We start from the raw sequence: 24,088 nt of genomic DNA, 5'->3' as shown, positions 1-24,088 counted from the left end.
CAAGCTGGCCAGGCCATACATTCCCCAGAAGCAATCCAAACAGAGGAGGTGGGGGGATTCCACTCAAGGGGGAACCCAACTGCCTTTCTTCAAGGAGCAGGAGCGAGGCTAATATGGGGATTCCTCGACAGCACAAGAGAAACACAGGGCCACATTTTACATCACTCAGATTCAGAGGTGTTCTGTCCATGGTCACTTGTAAGCTGGATGCAAGATGCCCTCTGGCCAACGGAGGGCTCAAAGGCAACAACAAGATGGAGGTAAGAGGAAATCAAATGGGAATAAGAAAGCTACTCCATTTGTCAGAGGGTCAGATGTCAAAGATCCAGGCAGCCAGCCATTTCTCTCCCCACTGTACCATAAAATTCCAGTGTAACCATGGAAAAAAGATGGCTTTCTTAAGCCTTACCATGCCCCAAAGCACAGTTCACTTTTTAACATTTGGCTTACAAACATTAGCCAAGTGCCTGCTTCCCACTTCCAGCCTTGGATAACATTCTAGTAGCCCACAAGTCCTATGGAAATCCAATCCCTACGTTGGCAACAATTTGTCAGCAGCAGAAGCAACCCAAAGAGGTGAGCAAGGTATAGTGAGAAAAGCCTAAGCTTGAAAATCAGATGTGCAGAGATTCAGAGCAGGTTTTGTCACTCATTAGCTGAATGATTTAAACTCTCACCTAAATTTCCTCACTTACGAAAATGGGAAGAACTATCTACCTTATTGCCTTTTTTGGAAATTATAAATGAAATGTGGTAGCACAGGTACACACCTACATGCTAGAATTCCATTTGTTTCCTTCATTATATGTGGAGGAGATAACAGGTTAGACTCAAGATACATTCTGCCCTTGCAGGGTGCCTTCCTGTACTTCAGAAGTTAATCAGCTAGAAACTATTAATTCTAAGACCTCCTTTAGGTTCAGCCAGTCGATGCACTTATGTACATTTACATGGCTTCCTGAAATCCCTGCTGTTTCTGGGCACGGTCCTGGAAGCCTTGGTTTTCTGCTGCAGCGTTAGCAGAGGCCTCACCTGTGGTTCCCAGTTTTCCTGATGTCAAGACACAGGTGCAGGGATCCCCGTGTAAGTGGTGTGCGGACAGAGCAGAGGGGCCCTAATTCTGGATCTGGTTTCCTCATTACAGGAGGAAGACGAGCTCTGTAGCATTTTTAGACTTCTTGAGTCTGTTTCTCACTCTTTTTGATTTTATAAGCCAGAATGTATTTTAAATGCCTTCTTCCTGAAACTAGTCAGAGTGGATTCTGTTCTGTGCAACTCAACCCTGACCAATATATTCTGGAGTGAAAAGGTATTACATATTTGACCTAAAACAAACAAAAGGTGTCTCTTATGATTAGAGAGAAAGAAAAACTCTTACATACTGATGAAATCCCACACATTGGTCCAAACTATCCCAAGACAGGCTGAAGTACCCTCAGTCTGTCACACAGGGTGTCTAGGGTGAGACCTCCTGGGACAAAAGATCCATGGCCCCTCACCACCCATTCTCTCTCCTCCACCAGCTACCACTGAACTCCCCGCTGGTTCTGCAGGTGGGATGGGACTAGCTCACATGAAGCCTGCACTACAGACCCAGGAGGGGCTGGGGGAAAACAGCAGAGGGTTTCTGAGCTTTTATTTCCAGCCAGAGACTTTCACTTTTTCCAATACACATTGCTGCCTGCCGAGAGCCAGCCTTGTTATCTGATGGGCAGTGGGCCAGGGGCTATTGTGCACAGGCCCACAGCTTGGGGCAGGAAAGGGAAGTCTCCCCAAACCAATGGCTATCAGAGGAAGCGAATGGAAAAATCAGGAGTTGGCAGAACTGCTCCGGAGCATTTTCAGTTTTGTTTTTATCTTCATTTCAGAAATTAGGGGCTAATGACACACACAACAGCCGCTGAGAATGAGTGAGACAGGGACCAGAGCAGGACAAGATACTGACCACAGAGACTCACTGATGCTCACATGTTTACTAGCAGGACTGCAGCGAGCCAGGAGGCATGAGCACAGTGCCATGCCGGTTTGCAGTCAACCCAGGTCCCAGCGGGCACAACAGGGAGAGCGGCTTCTCTGGGCCACCCTCCCCTGGCACTCCAGCCTGCTCCTGCTCTAGTCTCACCAGGCCACTCGTGCCAAGGGGCCCCTGTCATTACCAGCTGAAGCAAAAGAACGGACTGATAATCCTGTGTTCAGGGTGGCCGCAGCTTCCTACAAAGCCTCTCTACACAGGGGTTCATGCTGCTGGCTGGCCACATTCCTCCTTGATCCAGGGCAGCAGAGCTGGAGCAAAACTCTTACCCCAGGATATGGCTGCGTCTTTTGCTCTGTTCTTTGACTCAAAGCTGAAAGAGAGTCTCCCAGACTTGAGCCCTTCTCATAGGAGACTCCTGTCAGGAAGCTGATGCAGTCAGGAAGTTGCCTCTACAGGGAGTTCTAGGGCTTTGGGTCAGTGTTAATGTGCAGGTCACTACAAGTACAAAGAGATAGCTGTTTTTGGCCATCAACTATTTTCTCTAAACCTGGTTCTCTCTTGGGGGGCGATGAGGGGAGGAATCCAATCTTTTTTTTCTTCATCAATGGAAAAGCTTAACCAATATATCCTCATTTCCTCACACTGGACCAGGCTGTACAGAACAGAGCTTCTCGATACTGTCATCCCATAAGACCCTGAGAAAATCCTGTGTTTCAACTTGCAAACCTCCCGTTTTGTTCTGAAGTTGCTACTACCACTACACAGTTTCTGGTCTGGTCCAGTACTGCAGAATTTTAAGCAAGGAGAAAAACCTGTGGGAGTGAAGGAGCTGGCCACTTTGTTCCTGTGTTTGCGGCCACCGCCTCTGCAGCTCACTCTCCTCATCTGTACCAGGGCGGAGGTCCGCACCGCGCGCAGCTCTCTAACCCGTTACTGTCCAGGTGCCACTGTCAGGCATCTCACCCTTTCAACACTCTCGTTTTTCCACCTCTCCTCTCTGAGGACCAGGGCTGCCTTCCTCCTTACCCAGGCACTGTAAGCCTTCGGCCTGGACTCCCCCGTTGACTCTCAGCAGGACCCCAGGGGACCCTAGGGTGCCCTCTTCACCCGCTCCAATCTCCTTTTCAGCTGTCTCTGTGCCTCCTTTCATAACCAAGCTCAGATCTCTAGCCTAAAAATAGCCTGACCTTATTTCTGCCACTCCCTTAAGCCACCTTTTTTTTCTTTCACGGCCAAACCCTTTGAAAAAGAACTAATTGCCTCTACTCATCACCTTCCCATTCCTGAGGGGTTGCAATCTGGCATGCCCACTGCAGGTCACAGTGGCAAGAAGAGGAGCAAAATGGAATGAGAACAGAGACAAAGGCACTTAAGATGCGCTCGGCCAAACGCGAGTCAGATGTGGCAGGGATGAGTCCTTTACTTGAGGGCTTAAGGGCATCGCCTGATGTATTATGGAAGAAACAGTGCTTGAGCTCTCAGTGTCAAAGGTGGGTAGAATCTCCAGAGGCAAGGACACAAAGAAGGGTATCTTCACATAGGGAAATTCCGTCTGCCTTGTCTGGAGATCTTCCTCAGGGGTCTCTCTTTTTGGGTTAACATATTATCTAGTAGGTTTTATTTTTGGTTTGGGGTGGTTTTTTTTTTTTTTTTTTTTTAAAGCTAATTGGATTGAAAAAAACTGGAATTCAAGGTATGTATATTATGATGGGAAAAAACCAAAGGTGAACATGATAGCTGGTTTCAAGCATCTGAAAAGCTGTCACATGAAAGATGTTATCTGTGCTGCTCAAGATGGCAGTACTAGAGTCAATGGGTGAAGTGAGAGAAGGCAGAATCTCAACTCAAAATAAGGACTAATCTCAAATAAAGTTGTCTCAAATTGGGTTGGGCTTTGCTGCACTTCCTCATTATTGAAAATGCTGCAGTGGGAGCTGAATGACCTGCATGTTCAGTCTTCCGCTCAATACGCACAGGTATGTTGATGCTGGTGGGGAAGGAAGGCTAAGAGCCCCTCCTGTTGGTGGGGGCTGCGTCGCCAAGGCTTCTCATTTGACCCCATTTGCATGGCTAGGACTTCTGTCCCTCATGCTTAAACCCTAACTCCTCTCTTTCTGTTTCCTTCTATTCCAGAAGGCCCTACCCCATACGAGCAGAGGAAGCAATCAGATGTATGGATGAAAATGACAAGTTTTTACTCTTGGTCTGTCCTTTTCAACCTGGCTGGCGGCGTGGAGGGCCTCCTTCCCACCCTGGCATACTCTCCCTCCTACTTCTCTGGTCACTCCTTTCCTGTGTCCTCCACAGGTTCATCCTCCTCTAACTGGTCACTGTCTGGATTTCTAAGGCTCAGTCCTAGGGCCTCTTTTCTTCTCACTCTAGAGTACGTTTAGAAACTCTCATCTGGGCCCATAGCTTCAACTTGATAACATCCATTTCTCTCCTCTACTGCTAGTTTTCTCCCCTCTGAGCTAGAGATTTGCAGAGTTAGCTGCCCATCTGCTGTCTTCTCTTAGCTGACTCAAATCCATCTCCAATTCAACCTGCCTAAAATTTCATGCCCTTCTCAGCACCTGAAACCAGGCTCACTTCTAATCTCTGTCTTGGTGAAAGGTACTGCCAGATATCCATAAACCAGTAACTTACCATCCTGCTCTCTCAACACCTGAAAATGCAATCCAATACCACAGTGGTTCTTAACCCTTCTGATCTTAGAACACTTTTTCACTTCTAAAATTGAGGACACCAAAGATCTTTTATTTATGGGGGTTATAACCAGTTGATATTCACTGTATTAGAAATTAGGGTCAGAAAGTTTAAAACACACTGATACACAAGCACACATTCCATTAGCCACAGAGCAATGATATTACCCCAAGCAGGTAACCTCTGGAAAATTCCTCTATTTGTGAGAGAATTAGTGAAAAGCCGATCGATGTCTTAGTATTATCATGAAAATAGTTCAGACCCTGTAGATCCTAAATGGATTTCAGTGACCACCCCACCACCTCCCCAGACCACAATGCCATGTTCTAATGGCGTTACCTTCTAAATGTCTCAAATCCACCTGGTCCTTCCGCTTTACCTACCATCACTAGTCTAATCCACGTTTCTGTCTTCTTTCATCTGGACCATTACATAGGCTAATATGGCTTTCCCTTGGAGCCATGCTTGACCCTCTTGGATCAGCTCTCCACCCCTTATGTAGCTAGAAAAATCTTTTCAAAATAAAAATCCGAATACATCACCCATTCCTCTTCACTTAAAAATCCTAAAGTGGATTTTTTACTGCCTTCACCATAGGACTGAAATCTACCTGACAGTCCACAAGGCTTGGCCCCTCCTGCTCAGCCTCAGCCCATCCCCCTTGCCCTGTTCTCAGGTCTCCAGCCCTCAGGGCTTCCTCCTGTTCCTGAAACACAGGGCACTCCCCTTTTCATGAGGCCTCTGCAAGCAAAGCCAGGAACTCTCCTCCCTGTCCTTTTGAATAACTCCCATTCATGCTCTAGGTCACAGCCTAAGGCTTCACTGGCCCTAAAATCAGGTCATATCCTTCAGTTGTATGTGCTAACACCACCACACACCTTTTGGTCACAGCGTATAATTAGAGATAAGTCACGACAAGTGAGATCTGACCTCCTACAGGTACATAAGGGCCACAGGGACAGGAACTGTGTTTTTGATTTCCATGATTCCAGCACACAGCAGATATTCTAGCTAATTATTTCCTAAACGAACAAATGAGTAAAAGGAGAGAGATATCATAAGATAATGTGATAAGCGTTAGAACAGAGATGGTACCAGGGGTCACCACTCCCAGCGGCTGCCCACCGCCCACAGAGCAAGTCCATGTGCAGTTGAGGCTCCTTGGTCATAGCAGACATCTCTATTTCTCCTTCAAATACATCAGCCCAGTCAGAAGGGTACGTGGGATCACCACCAGCAGAGCCCTGAAATGACCTCTCCCCTCATCCTGGCCTATGGAAATCCTCCATAACCTCTAAAATTCCAGCTCACATTGGATGTACATCCCAGGTCATTCTAGTCAGACATAGCCTCTGCCACATCCCAGCTTTACGAGTCTCTTTCATAATCCAGAACCACCTGGTGTTCTCAGAAGTCACCATCTTCTTTGGTGATCGTGCCTGGCAGATGCCCCTTTCTATGCCTGGAATATCTGTCTACATTTCACACTCAGTAAATCTTCCCCTCATTTGTCATCTCTGATGTTCCCTCTCTTGTGAAAGCAAAGTCCTGGGCAGAGCTGGTTCTCTCTCCTCTGTATCCCCACACCACCCTCGGCCTTCCAGGTGCCTCCACCGTAGACCCCACACCAGCCTAGAGCCTGGGATACAATGCTGGCTGAAGGGAGGAACCCAGGATCTCTGCATGCTGGGAGGCTGTGTTGCCCATTCTTTATATAGACAGGAACTCATTTGTAGAGATTTTACTCCTCAGCACTCTCAGACAAGGAAATTCCAAATCGGGCCCCTATGACAATGGCCAACCTTTTAGCACCCACCTCCACACACGTCACAGGCACTTGCTTAGGAGCAGGAGGCCACATCACTGCCCAGTGTCAGTACTCACTGCTTCCTCCACAAAGGAGCAGTGCTGACCCCCTCCAGCCCCTTGGTCTCTACAGGGACTCCAGAACAGAGGCCAAACTAGCAGAGATACGCAGGTTCCAGGACACCTGGATTCTAGGGCCAGAGATGCTCTGGATAAGGTCTCCCTGCTCGGGTATTGGCTCTCCCCTCAACCAGCTTACTGTAAACATACCCATCAATCATCCACAAGGCTATGGAAATATGAAATGCATATATGGACTTCCAGCTTGGCAACACTTACTACCAGAGCTTCCTCAGGCTCCAGAAATTACTCAGTGAGGCAGAGTCAGTGCCTCAGCAGCACAATCTTTCTGCTGCTCCCTGGGGAGGCTTCTTATTCCCACACAAGCTCCATGACAGGACTGATGCTTAGAATGCAGCACCCCGGCCGCCCCGTCCCGCCTGGCTGCCAGCTCAGCTCCAGATCTCCAGAGAGCAGTTCAGTTCAGTTCAGTCACTCAGTCATGTCCGACTCTTTGCGACCCCATGAATTGCAGCACGCCAGGCCTCCCTGTCCATCACCAACTCCCGGAGTTCACTCAGACTCAGGTCCATCGAGTCAGTGATGCCATCCAGCCATCTCATCCTCTGTCGTCCCCTTCTCCTCCTGCCCCCAATCCCTCCCAGCATCAGAGTCTTTTCCAATGAGTCAACTCTTCACATGAGGTGGCCAAAGTACGGGAGTTTCAGCTTTAGCATCAGTCCTTCCAAAGAAATCCCAGGGCTGATCTCCTTCAGAATGGACTGGTTGGATCTCCTTGCAGTCCAAGGGACTCTCAAGAGTCTTCTCCAACACCACAGTTCAAAAGCATCAATTCTTCGGCACTCAGCCTTCTTCACAGTCCAACTCTCACACCCATACATGACAACAGGAAAAAACACAGCCTTGACTAGACGGACCTTTGTTGGCAAAGTAATGTCTCTGCTTTGGAATATGCTATCTAGGTTGGTCATAACTTTCCTTCCAAGGAGTAAGCGTCTTTGAATTTCATGGCTGCAGTCACCATCTGCAGTGATTTTGGAGCCCAAAAAATAAAGTCTGACACTGTTTCCACTGTTTCCCCATCTATTTCCCATGAAGTGATGGGACCGGATGCCATGATCTTCGTTTTCTGAATGTTGAGCTTTAAGCCAACTTTTTCACTCTCCACTTTCACTTTCATCAAGAGGCTTTTGAGTTCCTCTTCACTTTCTGCCATAAGGGTGGTGTCATCTGCATATCTGAAGTTATTGATATTTCTCCCGGCAATCTGGATTCCAGCTTGTGTTTCTTCCAGTCCAGCGTTTCTCATGATGTATTCTGCATAGAAGTTAATAAGCAGGGTGACAGTATACAGCCTTGACGTACTCCTTGTCCTATTTGGAACCAGTCTGTTGTTCCATGTCCAGTTCTAACTGCTGCTTCCTGACCTGCATACAGTTCTCAAGAGGCAGGTCAGGTGGTCTGGTATTCCCATCTCTTTAAGAATTTTCCACAGTTTATTGTGATCCACACAGTCAAAGGCTTTGGCATAGTCAATAAAGCAGAAATAGATGTTTTTCTGGAACTCTCTTGCTTTTTCCATGATCCAGCAGATGTTGGCAATTTGATCTCTGGTCTGGTTCCTCTGCTTTTTCTAAAACCAGCTTGAACATCAGGAAGTTCACGGTTCACGTATTGCTGAAGCCTGGCTTGGAGAATTTTAAACATTACTTTACTAGCATGTGAGATGAGTGCAATGTGCGGTAGTTTGAGCATTCTTTGGCATTGCCTTTCTTTGGGATTGGAATGAAAACTGACCTTTTCCAGTCCTATGGCCACTGCTGAGTTTTCCAAATTTGCTGGCATATTGAGTGCAGCACTTTCACAGCATCATCTTTCAGGATTTGAAAGAGCTCAACTGGAATTCCATCACCTCCACTAGCTTTGTTCGTAGTGATGCTTTCTAAGGCCCACTTGACTTCACATTCCAGGATATCTGGCTCCAGGTCAGTGATCACACCATCGTGATTATCTGGGTTGTGAAGATCTTTTTTGTACAGTTCTGTGTATTCTTGCCACCTCTTCTTAATATCTTCTGCTTTTGTTAGGTCCACACCATTTCTGTCCTTTATCGAGCCCATCTTTGCATGAAATGTTCCCTTGGTATCTCTAATTTTCTTGAAGAGGTCTCTAGTCTTTCCCATTCTGTTGTTTTCCTCTATTTCTTTGCATTGATCGCTGAGGAAGGCTTTCTTATCTCTTCTTGTTATTCTTTGGAAAACTGTTCAGTTTGATGCAATTCTACCTACCCAGAGAGAACCTGTATGGACAGCAGCAGGGGTTCCAGCAACATCAGGGCAGCAACCTCAATGCAAATGCTGACAAGGCCAGACTTCCCCCTTGAAACAAACTGCACAATTCAAAAAGAGAGCTTTCTCCTCAAATGTGGGAAAAGGGATCCAGAGCAAAACTGGATTGCCTGGTGCAATGCACAGATCTGATTTAGATTTCTTTCCCAGGAAGGCCTGGCAGCAGCTACATATCTTTCTGACTAATGAGCCAACTGTATATATTACGTCAGTAGTCTCCTGTCCTCCCAGACAACTTAGGACGCTCCAGGAGTCTTGTTGGCCTGCATCTTCCGTGAAATATCAGAACTCCTCAGGAACCATAAGCAAGAGGCTTGATATCAAAACTCAAACTTGGACCTGACTTCTACCTCCACAAGTCCCTAGTCTTTTGGGCAAAGTATGGTCAGAAGTGAGGGCCACTGTCACTGAAGGTCCTCAAGCAGATGTTTGAGATCACTTTTTCAGGGCTGTTGAAGAGGACCTGATTATCCCACCACAGCATGACACCATAAGGGTCAGGACTCCATCCCAATCATATCACTATTTCTCTTTCCCAAGGAAACACATGGAAGATTATTCCAAACAGCCTAGCAGTCAATAATGTTTGATGACTGTTTTTTAATTAATAATTATTTTTTAAAAGAATGTTAAAAAAAAAAACATAGGCAGATAGATAAGAGGAAAAAAAGGGATGAGATACTCACTGACAGAGAGGTGCCTGCTCCTGGACTCAGGGGGCTGGTAGATGGTATTTATATCTCCCGCAGACTGGGAAGCTTTGATTCGCACTTGCCTGGACACCCCGGAGTGGGGAGAGGAACTGGTCTGCAAGATAAGAGGAAAAAGGCAGCTTACTAAGGAGGCAGGCTGAGAAACGTCCCCTCGCCCCTCCCTGGAACTCACCATGCTCTCAGCCACCTTCATGCTTTCAGTGCATGAGCTTCTCAGCTTTCCCCCAAACCTCACTCCTCAATCAGATTTGGCCCATCGCTATTTGCTCAATGTCATTTTACAGTTTCACTGATAGAAAGCACTGATACCCAGTGCTCCCATGTAATAGGTGATGACCCAGACACACAGGAATACCAGGCATTCCTGTAGTAATGTGCCAAACAGAAAACAGCTGTAAATATCCTCTCATAAAACTCTCTGAAGGGTTGGGGAGAATAGCAGGAAAAAGCAGATTTCTCAGCAGCAAGATCACCTGTTGCATGGGGGTTCACAGTGGAAAATGATGGCCACCTCTGCATCAAAAACTCTGGTTGATAAAACATTTTAAAAATAATGTGATATGCTTCTTCTTCCCCCCTATCATTGCTCCCTGAAAATTAGGGTACAGTGAGCTTGGCTACTTCATATTCCTGGAGTTTACATGTGAACCATCTTGGGACCGTGTTCATCTCAGAAAGACTATCACAGATACCATGCTGCCAGAGGTCAAGGCCTTCAGGACAGGGTCAGCAGCCTTGCTACATCCACCCCACTTTGCACTGACTCAGTTGGGCCACGAGGTGAGCCCTAGAAAGAAAACAAAGCAATAAAAGGGGGCCTGGCATGAGAAAGTTTACAACTGAAGGCTGAAGGGGAGCAAGTGATGTCAGGCTGTGCTCATAAGTAAGTAGAGTGCTATGGAGAATGGGAGCTCAGAATTTATAAATAACTTGGGTCAAAATTTCTACTTGTTTCTCTTTCTCTCTCTCACACACACCTTCCATAAGAAAAAAAAAAAAAGTACAACCAAAACAAACTCTATCCTGTCCTCCAGGAAAAAGGCTTCCCGCACGCACTCAGGGGTAGATCCAGCTGCCAAGCAGCCTTCTCTGGTCTCCCTGCGCCAGACCTGATCACATGCCGGCTGTCCTGACACACTGTCCTGCTCTAACGGGAAGTCAGGACCAAGGGGAAGTGAGTGTTCTTGCTGAAGCCTCCGATGTGCAATAGCTCTCCGCCAAGGGTCAGAGAGGAAAAAACAATCAAAGCCACACGCTGGGGAAGCAGGTCAGTAAGGGGCACAGAAAGGCTACAAGCCCTGCAGTCAGAAAGAGAAGAGCTGTGCTGAGGACCTCAAGGACACCTGCTGGGACACAGGGCCTGACACAGAGTGGGAACTCCATACATCTTGGCAACACAATCTGAAATTACCGAAGAATATAAATTCTAATCTCTCAATTTTCAAATCTAAAAGCTGAGACAGGAAATGAGGTTCAACAGCCGGCACAAGCATAGGTTTCTAAGAGGAAAGGCTGACTGCGGCACCAAGTTGGAAAACAGATGAAGGGAATCAGCGAAGGTTTCCAAGCAGGGCTTCTCACATTGCCACGTGCACACAAATTGCTTGGGACTTTGTTCAAATGCAAGATTCTGATTCAGCAGGTCTGGGGTGAGACTGAGGATCTGCATTTCTAACCAGCTTTCAGGTGATGTTGATGAGGTGGTACATGGACCACACTCAGAGCAGTGAGGTCCTGGGAGGTGAGTCATATTTGGTTTAAAGCAGTGGTTCTCAGCCCCATCTACCCAGCAGAACTGCCTGTGGGGTTTTCAACACCTTAGACCAACTACAGCACACTCTCTGGGGGTAAGACCCAAGGACTGGTATTTTTAAAATCTCCCCCAAGTGTTGGTAATATTCGGTCAAGTTTGGAAAACCCTGATTTTAGGAATGACATGAGAATGACATGGTAAACAAAAATGAGGATGATACAAGGATTCAAGGAACCTGGAACAAGACCTAGAAGTGGGAAAGAGAGGGAGGAAGGTGGGACTAGGGAAAAATAAAAGGGCCTGCAGAGAGTGAAAGGGGTCCCAATGGGTGCAAAGTGTGTAGCTGGCAGAACATTCTAGAGACAGCAAATAGAAGGCACTAGACCATTTTGTGAAAACCTCACTGAAAGACTCTGTGGGTAGCAGTGTGTTGTGGCCGACACAAACAACATGAAATTTCACCAGGGAACCACGTGCACAAAGACTGCAGTCACTGGAAACCAGCAAAAAAAGATTATAAAAGTTGACCCACGAATTATCTTGATAAAAGATTTGGTGGCATCAGACAAAAGGAGCAGTTGAACTCAATGATGCAGGGGGAAAAAAGGGGTATCCATGTGTTTGCTTTAGTTTGGTTCATGGCTTTGGCCAGGTGAGATGGGAGGAGTATGACTATCCACCTTGCTGAGGGATGAAGACAGATGAAAGGCTAAAATCTGTCATAGAAAGAGCAATAAAAAAGGAATCCAGAGAAGAGACAGTACATTTAAAAACAAGAATGAGAAGGGAAGTAAAGGTTCAGATGGTAACAAAAGGTTAATGAGGTGATAGGCTGCTAAAACTGAAGGAAACTATAGAGAACAAAGTAGCTGACAGTGATCATCAAGATGGGATGAAGACCAGGGTATGTGGTGTCCTGAAGAAGTGTATGCAGAGTGTGATCTATGGGCTGGTGCCAGGCTCCAACCTATGGTGAACCAGTCCTCTACAATTTAAGTACTGAAATGAAGAGTAACTTGCTAATGAACACTTTGGTAACAATTTGGCAGAGTGACTTATGCCTATTGAATCTAACAATGAAAATCCGGGGCTTGTGTTTTATATGTCTCTAGTTAATTTTTCCACTTTTCAGTTTTTGTGTTTTTTAAAAAGAACTGGTCTATGACAGATTGGAAACTAGAAGAACAAAAGTGAGATTTCATCACAAACAGAGAAGCACTCTTCTAAAGGAGGACACCTGCTGCTGCTGCTAAGTCGCTTCAGTCATGTCCGACTCTGTGCGACCCCATAGACGGCAGCCCACCAGGCTCCCCCGTCCCTGGAATTCTCCAGGCAAGAACACTGGAGTGGGTTGTTATTTCCTTCTCCAGTGCATAAAAGTGAAAAGTGAAAGTGAAGTCGTTCAGTCGTGTTGGACTCTCAGCACTGCCATGGACTGCAGCCTACCAGGCTCCTCCGTCCATGGGATTTTCCAGGCAAGAGTACTGGAGTGGGGTGCCATTGCCTTCTCTGACACCTGAGCACATAGCAATTTTGGATCATGATACCTCTGTTTACAAAGAAGCCTGAAGTCTAGTTGAGGAAGTCCCCAAGGAAAGATTTCATCACCACCAATACTGTTAGTCTTAAATGTAAATCTGTATAAATGTCAAGAAATAGGAGCAGCTTAAGCATTCTAACAGTAGCAAAACTGGTTACTGAATAAAAGTATGGTCTATCCATTCAAGGGACTTCTGCATCCTTATAAATTATAATCATGAAGACTGTATATTAACAGAAAAATGTACATGACAATAAGTGAAAAATTAAATTAGAAAACTGCATAAACACCATGACAACACTTAAAAGTGTGTATACATATGGCCAAAGAGAAACATATGGAAAAATCAATGTTTTGGTGCTAGAATTATGTAAGACAATCCTTTTTTATTATTTTAACTTTACAATATGTTACACTGACTTTGTAATTTTTTAAATATACATCCTTAGAAAGAGAGGCATCAATATGGCATTTATTTCATGCAACATCTAATGTAATGCCATGAGTGTCAGAGATCAGATGGTCATCTCTCACACAGCTCTGGGTGCTGCAGCAGCACCTGCAGCTGAGTGCACCCTTTGATGGATGTGGAGGCAAATGTATAGAATCAGTTGTCTCAAGTTTCTCGTCAGGGGAGTGGAGGGATCACCATCAGGGTTGTTGGCTCCCAGTTAAACCATCATGTCATTAAATTTCAATCCCAGCTTCTTCTGTAAAGAAGGGGATTGCTAAATACGGTCTCTACTTGACTCTTACTAACATTTCAAGTAGTCACTGTTGCTCTCTTAGGAAGATGGGTTCCAGAACAATAAGATACAGCTCCAGTTCTCAAGGACCTTACAATCTTTTGGGATAAAATTTATAAATACGCAACAACTTTAGGGCAATTACTAAGCAACCTATAAACTAGTGTGCAAATTATATCCAAAGACTAAAGGAAAGGGGAATAATCAATATGGCCTCAGTCAAAAATACTTGCCAAACTGTAGCAGGTAAATCAAGCTAGAACCTAAAAAAAGGCTGACAACCATGGTCTGGCAAAAAGGAAGAAAGAACTGCAGAAGAAGGGAAGTATGCTGGAGAACTTGGAAAGATGAGACTGGGGAGCTGAAAGAAGGATCGTTAGAGAAAAACCTTGGGTGCGAGGCTACATTTAGATCTTACAAGCTGGGCAACGAGGAAGGACCTCAAGGAGAAGGGAAGGAACTGGGACAGAGAAATGAAGGAATAAAGTTGTGTATTTCACTTCAGAATACTTTCCAAAACATATCCAGAAAAAAAGGCACTGGGAAAGAGAAGACCAGTCCTCATGCACAAGGACACTTCTGTAATATTAGAAAACATCTTCTTTATTCTAAGGCTTCCTAACTACATTCTTCTGTGTCTTTCCCTAATCAACAGACATTCTAAAGTCTCTTTAAAAATAAAGCACCATTCCCTCTAAATTCTGCTCGGTATAGGGCATCCACGGTTCTCAGGCAGCAACATTAGCTGTCCACAGTTGGCTGTTTTCAAGTATATGGAAAGGAAAGAACACCAAAGAAACTTTCAGGGATGTGTATGTGAAGAAAACTGGTAGAGGAATCAGACAGAAGACAGATATAGATTACAAGCACTCTTGCGAAACGTAGGCCCTTGGGGATTCTTTAGGAAAGGAAACTGTGTAAGGAAAAATCCCTAAGTTCTGAAGGTCCCTAAGATTGCTGCTATTTGGTAAGGCAGCAGATGCTAACTTACTAGAGGCCCTTTAGTCTATGGCCTTTTTCCCACTGAACAGACGGGAAAAGTGTGTTTTCTACATGTGTCCCAAGGGAAAGTCACAGTTGCCGAGTTGTGGCAGTTGGGTTCACAAAGCATGACAGTCTCAAATCCTTGACAGTCTTTGCTAATCAGCACCCCCACGCTAAGCAAATCTCCCTTGCTGGGGTCCAAATCTAGTTTAAAATTAAAAAAAAAAAAACACATTAACTATAGAGAAAAAGAATCCTCTCCTTTATCATAAAATGCTTTCCTTCCTCCCACACCACAAGCCAAGTAACCTTCAGCTGCAACTTTAACACTGATGATCTGGCTTTGGAGTAAAACCAAATGCAGAAGGCTAGCTGACTGCTGACCCAGTGGGCTAGACCGCACTTATGTTCTCGCTTTAGCAGTGACAGAGGAACACAAAACTCATCAAGGAAGAACCTGAACTCCTGAAGGACAGCAAGCTGTGTCTTCAGCTGTCAGTCCAGGGCAGGGGCTACTTACATGGTTTCTGTCCTGGGACAGCAACAATATTCTAAGACTTTTCATGCTTGAGCTTCTATCCAAAATGTCAATTGCTTTGTCAAGATCATCTTGATTCTTCAGCAGGATGGAGAGCTGTGACACAGGACACAGAAAAAGGAAATCATATAAAATATGTCTTTAGTCTGCAAAAATAACCAAATTAACACTAAAAATAAATTTGGAGAAAAACAATCTCAATGCATACTCTGGAGTCCTCAAAAGACCTAACTGAAGCCATAGAGATATTTTCTTTTTTTCTTCATTAAGTGCACAATTTAATAAGTTTTAGGAAAATGACAGAGTTGTGCAACCATCACCATAATTCAATTTTAAAACATTTTCACTGCTTTAAAAAGATCTCTTGTGCCCATTCACAGTCACTCCTCTTTTCTACCTCTCACCCCAGGCAACCACTAATCTACTTTCTGTCTCTAGAGATTTGCATTTCCTGGACATTTCATATAAATGAAATCACACAATTCATATATATTCAATTCAATTCATAGTCTTTTGCATCCAACTTCTTTCATTTTGCTTAGTGTTTTTGAGTTCATCCATGATGTAGCACATTAGTACTTTATTTCAAGATATTTTCTGAGAAGAGCTTCCTCTCTCAAAATACTCTTTACTCCAAAGCATCAAGTCCCAAACAGTTCTAGCCCCCATATTTCTTCCCAACTTGAGCAGCAGAAGTGTGTCCCACCCTACTCTGTGCTGACATTAACAGAACAAGCAAAAAAGGCAGAGGAGGAGGAGAGGGAGGGCTGAGGATGAAAACATTACTCAAATAAGAACACAAATTTAGACCACACAGAAGGGTTTAATATCTTAATGTTTAAAGGTTAAAAACAAAATCCATGACTAGAACCAAAAATGACTTCCTCTGTTTTCATTCCACTGAAGTATTAAAGAGAAGATTCTTGAGGATATAGACAAGTCTTACTTGCTATTAAAAAGCAGAAGATGTTGAGTTCAGTTCTGTCGCTCAGTCGTGTCCGACTCTTTGTGACCCCATGAACCGCAGCATGCCAAGCCTCCCTATCCATCACCAACTGCGGGAGTCTACCCAAACCCATGTCCATTGAGTCAGTGATGCCATCCAACCATCTCATCCTCTGTTGTCCCCTTCTCCTCCTGCCCCCAATCTTTCCCAGCATCAGGGTCTTTTCAAATAAGTCAGCTCTTCGCATCAGGTGGCCAAAGTATTGGAGTTTCAGCTTCAACATCAGTCTTTCCAGTGAACACCCAGGACTGATCTCCTTTAGGATAGACTGGTTGGATTTCATTGCAGTCCAAGGGACTCTCAAGAGTCTTCTCCAACACCACAGTTCAAATGCATCAATTCTTCGGCACTCAGCTTTCTTTACAGTCCAACTCTCACATCCATACATGACTACTGGAAAAACCATAGCCTTGACTAGATGGACCTTTGTTGACAAAGTAATGTCTCTGCTTTTTAATATGCTGTCTAGGTTGGTCATAACTTTCCTTCCAAGGAGTAAGCATCTTTTAATTTCATGGCTGCAATCACCATCTGCAGTGATTTTGGAGCCCAAAAAAATAAAGTCAGCCACTGTTTCCCCATCTATGTGCCATAAAGTGATGGGACCGAATGCCATGATCTTAGTTTTCTGAAATATTATGAGTACTTAGTATTAAAAGATGCATAAATATGCTATGCCTTAAGACCTAACGAATGTCAGCTCTTATACATCTGTGGCAAACACAAGCAAAAATCCAATTAATTTCTGCAATTCCCAATTTATAATACAAGGAAATGAGAACTCTAAATCCTAGGCCAGGAAATAACAAATAGTAAAAAACAGTATTTAAAATCTCAAAACAACCCATGGAATGAGATGAAATTCTACAGATCATATCACATTAAAGAATTCACTTCTGAGTAACATATAAAGTAAGGATAAATAAGGGCTAGTGTCGGGTGGAGATACGAGAAGATAAAGAAATTACTGGAGTATGTTTTAACTAAAAAAAAAAAAGCTACAGTTTTGCAAATGTATGTTAAGGATCTAGTATCCAGAATATATGAAGAACTCTTACAAGTCAAAAATAAAAGGACAAGTAATCCAGTTTTTTAAATGGGCAAAGGATTTGAATATATATTTGTCCAAAGAAAAATCAATAAATCGCTAATAAGTACATGAAAAGATACTCAATACCGTTAGTCATTAGGGAAATGAAAATTAAAACCACAATAAAATATCACTTCATACCTACTAGGATGGCTATAATTTTTTTAAAAAAGAAAAAAAAAATCACAAGTACTGGTGAGAATGTGGAGAAACTGCAATCCTCATATATTGCTAGTAGGAATGTAACGTGGCACCAGCCAATATGAGAAAATTGGGCAGTTGCTCAAAAAGTTAGATACAGAGTTTCTACAAGACCCACAATTCTACTCTTAGGTATATTTTAGAGGATTGAAAACATCTGTTCATATAAAACTGGTACACAAATGTTTATAGCAGCATTATTTATAACAGCCAAAAGTAGAAAAACATCAAGAGGTGAATGAAGGGATACACAAAATGTGATATACCCATATCATGGAATATTATTCAGCCATAGAAAGGAATGAAGTCTGACACATGCTACAATATAGATGAGCCTTGAATACATGCTCAGTGAAAAAAGCCAAATACAAAGGCCACATACTGTGTCATTCCATATATACAGAATGTTCCGAATAGGCAAATCCAGAGATGTAATGTAAATAAGTGGTTGCCCGGGGGTTAGGCAGTGGAGGGGGAATGGGAAGTGAGTGCTAATGAGTATAGTGTTTCTCTTTGGGGTGATAAAAAGGTTCTGGAATCTGGTACTGGTAGTTAACACAACTCTGAATATACTAAAAATCACTGAATTATACAGTTTAAAAATGTAAATTTAAAAATAAAAGGGTAAGTGATATGGTAGGTGAATTATATCTCAAAAAAGCTATTTTAACAAAAATATAAGTAAAATCAAAGATTTTTCATCTGTGGTTCACAAGTCCTGACAAGGCAGGGTTTAGAGGGCAAAGAAAAATAGGTTGAGAGAGTTGAAATTAATAAGATATAAATTAGTCAACTCTTAGTCACTGACATTAGCAGAGTATGGAAAAATATGAATGATTTAATATAATAACAATTATGGGAGTTCCCTGGAGGCCTAGTGGTTAGGATTCTGGGATTTCACTGACATGGCCTGGGTTCAATCCCTGGTCTGGGAAATGAGGTCAAAAAACAAAAACAGAAACAACAACAACAGTAAAAAAGTGATGAAAAATAAATGCTCAAAGACATTAGTCTTCACTGACTCTTAAAATATATTTGGTTTAGAATCAATATCTGCATAAATATTTGAATAAAGGAATGCCCAACATTCTAGGCAGTCACTTCTTTGGCAAAAGAGTTTGAAAATGGATTTTGGGACATACGGAATTCTTAATGGAAATATTAACGGAAAGAGAAACAAGTAGTGCTGAATCATCCAGAAAAATCTTTCCTAACTAAAGAACACCTTCTTGAATGCTGACTGGCTAGCTGATTTTAGCGTCACTTTCTCATATAGTCATGGATGCTTGAACTGTTCTATGGATTTTTCACTTATATTTTGGAGGTTCTCATATCCTGTATTTAAAATGTGTTAGTTTACATACTTTGAAATGCTTACATCTGTTTTATTTATTAACCATAGTGTTACTGATTTTCTAAATTTGATGTATTTCTAAAATCTATCCAAAAAGCAAAAGCTCATATGGTCTTATTTTTGTTAGCTATATGCCAGCATATACTCAACTGGGAAGCTTCCCTAGTGGCTCAGTGGTAAAGAATTTGCCTGCAATGCAGGAGATGCAGAAGACTCGGGTTCGATCCTTGAGTCAGGAAGATTCCCTGCAGGAGGACATAGCAACCCACTCTAGTATTCTTGCCTGGAGAATTCCATGGACAGAGGAGACTGGCGGGCTACAGTCTATGGGATCACAGAATCGGACACAACTGAAGTGACTGAGCAAGCATGCGTACCCAACTGTGGCTGTACATTTTGTTTAAAGAGGACCAGAAAGTCTTTAGCCAACAAATCTCAGCTTCTACAGACTTCAGCCCCAGAGTTTGGAGGAAATTCTTAACTTTTCAACCACTAAAATAAAACTACACAGGAAAGGCCTCTCAAAGAGCCATGAGGTTGCCCAGCTTTCCTGTCTATTCCCTCAACTTAGTTCCCTCAAGGAGCAAGCTTTTTTTTTTTAAGCCTTTATTTTCCACTAAGGGATGAATCAATCCTTTTCTTTTTTTTAAGATTTTAATTTATTTTATTTTTTGGCTGTGACAGGTCTTCAATGCTTTCTCTAGTTGCAGCATCTGGGCTTTTCATTGCAAGGGCTTCTCTTGTTGTAGAGCATAGGCTCTAGGTATGCAGGCTTCCACAGTTGCAGCACATGGGCTCAGTAGTTATAGCTTGTGGGCTCTAGACCGTAGGCTCAGTAGCTGTGATGCATGGGCTTAGTCGCTCCGCAGCATGTGGGTTCTTCACAGACCAAGGATCGAACCCATGTCCCCTGCATTGGCAGATGGATTCTTAACCACTAGACCACCAGGGAAGCCCCTCAAAGTGCAGGCTCTTTACTGGGCACAAATACATTGCCTTTCAGACTAATTTAAAGCATCAACCTAAGCAGACTACAGCCTCTAGAACCTTCCTTGGAGCTGGGAAAGCAGCCAAGTAACTGACATTCAAAAGAATTCCTTCCTGGGTGATGTTCAAAGTATGCATAAATAAGGACCACTGGGTGGGGTTAGGAGGAGTAAACATTTAAAGAAATGATTAGAGCAGGTGCTAATGTTTGACACCAGCTACAATCAGAAGCTAAACTCTGAGAAGAATCCAACATTTATGACTATCAATAGAGGTTGACCGGAGAAGGTAATGGCACCCGACTCCAGTACTCTTGCCTGGAAAATCCATGGACGGAGGAGCCTGGTAGGCTGCAGTCCATGGGGTCGATGAGGATCAAACACGACTGAGCGACTTCACTTTCACTTTTCACTTTCATGCACTGGAGAAGGAAATGGCAACCCACTCCAGTGTTCTTGCCTGGAGAGTCTCAGGGACGGGGGAGCCTGGTGGGCTGCCATCTAATGGGGTCGCACAGGGTCGGACACGACTGAAGCGACTTAGTAGCAGCAGCAGCAGCAGAGGTTGACAGTCCTACCCACCAGTTTTCCCCACATCCCCAGCCCTGCTGAACCCTCTGCTATAGCAAGGCAATGCTAAGCTCTGACCCTGATCCCTGTACCTGACTCCACCATGGAGTTATTAGAGCTACCGGCCTAGAATGAGCAGAGGGAATGGAATTAGCTGTGCAATCTTCCATGCAGTAAAAAAGAAAAATCCCAGAATTATTGGAATTAACAAAAGAGGCTCCAGAAAATGAAAACCTGCAGATGACATAAGAAGAACAAACTCGGAGATCCTCAGTTAAGCAGAGAGAAACAAGGTAGGCAAGGTGCTCCGCGTATCCCCAGGCTGTCTGTCTGCCTACCTCATTGTTCATGTAGTGCAGATCCAGAGGCTGCCCGAACACTGCTGTCACCTTGTGCTCCACATCTTCGTATCTCACAGGCCGGCTGAATGCTATAATTCTGAAACAGAACAGAAGCACGGTTAACTGTGTATTTTAAATGCAGGGTTTAGAAGGTATGACTCCTGAGTGATATTTTCCTTTCTTTTCAAGAGTTCTTTTTATTTTTCATGCAGCTTGCCTTTCTCTGTATTTTTTTCTTCTCTTATCTGCCTTTATCTTTTTACCCTTTCTCTGAGCACCTCTCAGGTTTTTCAATAGTACCCACAGGCAGCACTCAATCTCAATCAATGTTCTACCACTTCAGCTCAGATCTTTCAGTCAATGACAGTTGAGTATCATGGCAGGACACCTGGATTTAAAAACTATGTTCCAAATATTCCTATTAGGAAGAAAACATGGAGATGGGAACCGCAATCCTGAAAACACAGTCTTAACTTCTAAATGACTCATATCCAGGACTTGAAATGTTCTTTTCTACTGTTCATTTTTGACATGCCACAGGAATTTCAATGCTGATTATCCTAAGAATTGACATTTCTCACCACCGAGTCACAGGAATTTCCCTTGAGTTGGTTATATGCCTGATTAGTTTTCTTAACCAGTGACGCGTGTGCCTGTAAATAGCGTTGATATTGATGCTTTTCTAGAGAGACTCATTGCTGCTAAGTCGCTTCAGTCGTGTCCGACTCTGTGTGACCCCATAGACAGCAGCCCACCAGGCTCCCCCGTCCCTGGGATTCTCCAGGCAAGAATACTGGAGTGGGTTGCCATTTCCTTCTCCGATGCATGAAAGTGAAAAGTCAAAGTGAAGTCGCTCAGTCGTGTCCGACTCTTAGCAACCTCATGGACTTCAGCCTACCAGGCTCCTCCGTCCATGGGATTTGCCAGGCAAGAGTACTGGAGTGGGGTGCCATTGCCTTCTCTGAGAGAGCCTCATTGCTGCTGCTGCTGCTGCTGCTAGGTCGCTTCAGTCATGTCTGACTCTGTGCGACCCCATAGATGGCAGCCTACAAGGCTCCCCTGTCCCTGGGATTCACCAGGCAAGAACACTGGAGTGGGTTGCCATTTCCTTCTCTAGTGCATGGAAGTGAAAAGTGAAAGTGAAGTCGCTCAGTCGTGTCGAACTCTTAGCGACCCAATGGACTGCAGCCCACCAGGCTCCTCCATCCATGGGATTTTCCAGGCAAGAGTACTAGAGTGGGGTGCCATTGCCTTCTCTGGAGAGACTCACTAGGTCTGTTCAAAGAACAATTTCTATAAATATTAACACATGGTAGAGTAGGAACATGTTCAAAGAGGTCTTAAAATAATTTGTCATTACACATCACAACAAAATTTACAAGTGGGGATAGATGAAACAAGGCTGGCAAAATATTGATAATGTTGAAGCTGGGTAACAGATCCTTGGAGGTTCAGTTTCACATTCTCTACTTTTGTGTGTGTTTGACATTTTTTAAATAAAAAGTTTTAATGTATTAGGGATACTGGGGATAGCCAACAATATTTGACATATAAAAGTGACCATATCATAGGGGTCCAACCCAATACTTTAAAACTTATTTAAAACAGAAATAAACAAAGAGATAAACAGAAGAGAATATAAAAAAGAAACTTATATGCATACTACATATGTACATGTATATAAGAAAATGTAGAATTAAAAAAATGTTGGCGTAGGGAAGGTCTTCCTAAGCATTATATAAAGTTACATAAAATACAGAGGCCAAAAGGAAGAAGACAAATTTGACAGCAAGAATTTAAACTGCTGATGGCTGCAGCTTTTAAATTTGTCTGAAGTCTGAGAGGGTTATGCCTCCTGCTTTCTTTTTCCTCAGATTGCTTTGGCAATTTAGCCTTCTGTGGTTCCAAATGAATTTTAGGATTATTTGTTCTAGTTCTGTGAAAAATGTCATGGGTAATGTGATAGGTAAGCCATTGGATTTTCATGAAATCTGGTTGTCTCAAATCAGTGGGCATCATGAAAGTCATATCTAGAACTGAGCTGTTCAATACAGTAGCCACTAGCCACAAGTGGCTATTTAAATTTAAACTGATTAAATTTAAAATCAGCTCTTTCAGTCCCATAAGCACATTCAAGTGCTCACTAGATACTGGAGAACACAGCTATGCTGCTGCTGCTGCTAAGTCACTTCAGTCGTGTCCGACTCTGTGTGACTCCATAGACGGCAGCCCACCAGGGTCCACCATCCCTGGGATTCTCCAGGCAAGAACACTGGAATGGGTTGCTATTTCCTTCTCCAGTGCATGAAAGTGAAAAGTCAAAGTGAAGTCGCTCAGTCGTGTCCAACTCAGCGACGCCATGGACTGCAGCCCACCAGGCTCCTCTGTCCATGGGATCTGCCAGGCAAGAATACTGGAGTGGGGCGCCATTGCCTTCTCCAGAACACAGCTATAAGTCACCCCTTTTTATACCCAGGTCTACACATGCAGATCAAAAATATCTGGAAAAAAAAAATTTTCCAGAAAGTTCCAAAAAAAGCAGAACTTGAATATGCCCCATGCTGGCAACTATTTACATGGCATTTACATTGTCTTAGCTTTGTAAGTAATCTAGAGATGATTTAAAGTATACACAAAGATGTACATAGGTTATATGCAAAGACTGCACCATTTCATCCAAAAGACTTGAGCATCCGAGGAGTTTGATATCCACAGGGGGCCCTGGAACCAATTTCCTCAGCTACCAAGGGATTTCTGCAGAACATTTCTATTAGAGTGGAAGTTCTACTGAACAACGTTGATAGGCTATTAGTATAATCCTTCACGCAAAGCCTAATATCTCAGGGAGATAATTTCTCTATAACTTTTCCTTCATCTGTCACTACCTTCATTTCTGAAAATTATATTGTTGAATATATTAATGTATATCCACCAGGAAATCCATCCATATTGTAATCCTTATATTTTCCCCCCTCAAATCAACCATCCCAAGCATTAATCAGGTGCTATCTTTAAAAAAGAGAGAGATAAAAAAGTAAGTGCTACCTAGATATGGGTTATCTAGATATGAGTGTTTGATGGATTCTTTCAAGAGAATACCTTTCTATTAATTCTTTTGTAATTAAGGAATTACTAAATTCCATAATAATTAATTCCATATCCCCTTCATCAGGACCTCAGCAATGGTTCAAAAGGGGTCCACCTTTCCGAATAAAATACCAGATCACTCAGATGTCCCTAACACAGTCAGAAAAAGATCAGGCTCAGAGATAAATTCTCCTGCGTCAGGCCTGGTGATGAACCATTTAGAACTTCCAAAACCATTTAAAAGCAGCCCAAAACTCTGATCA

The 24,088-nt window shown here is 43.5% G+C and overlaps 1 protein-coding gene across 7 annotated transcripts in view; it reads right to left on the bottom strand.

Annotated features, from left to right (window-relative positions):
• The window catches only part of MAP3K3 (mitogen-activated protein kinase kinase kinase 3), a 61,138-nt gene that overhangs the window by 14,549 nt on the left and 22,501 nt on the right, over positions 1-24,088 (bottom strand). For all 7 annotated transcript variants that reach the window (XM_070773751.1, XM_070773750.1, XM_070773754.1 and 4 more), the window contains 3 exons: positions 20,736-20,835; positions 15,173-15,286; positions 9,603-9,723 (listed from right to left, as the gene is read on the bottom strand). In XM_070773751.1, coding sequence (XP_070629852.1) covers positions 9,603-9,723; positions 15,173-15,286; positions 20,736-20,835 — 335 coding nt within the window. The remainder of the gene's footprint in view (positions 1-9,602; positions 9,724-15,172; positions 15,287-20,735; positions 20,836-24,088) is intronic.

Source organism: Bos indicus, chromosome 19 (genome assembly GCF_029378745.1).
Source record: "Bos indicus isolate NIAB-ARS_2022 breed Sahiwal x Tharparkar chromosome 19, NIAB-ARS_B.indTharparkar_mat_pri_1.0, whole genome shotgun sequence".
Lineage (NCBI taxonomy): Eukaryota > Metazoa > Chordata > Mammalia > Artiodactyla > Bovidae > Bos > Bos indicus.
Note: the sequence above shows the minus strand (reverse complement) of the source record. Positions and strands in the feature narration are given on the sequence as shown.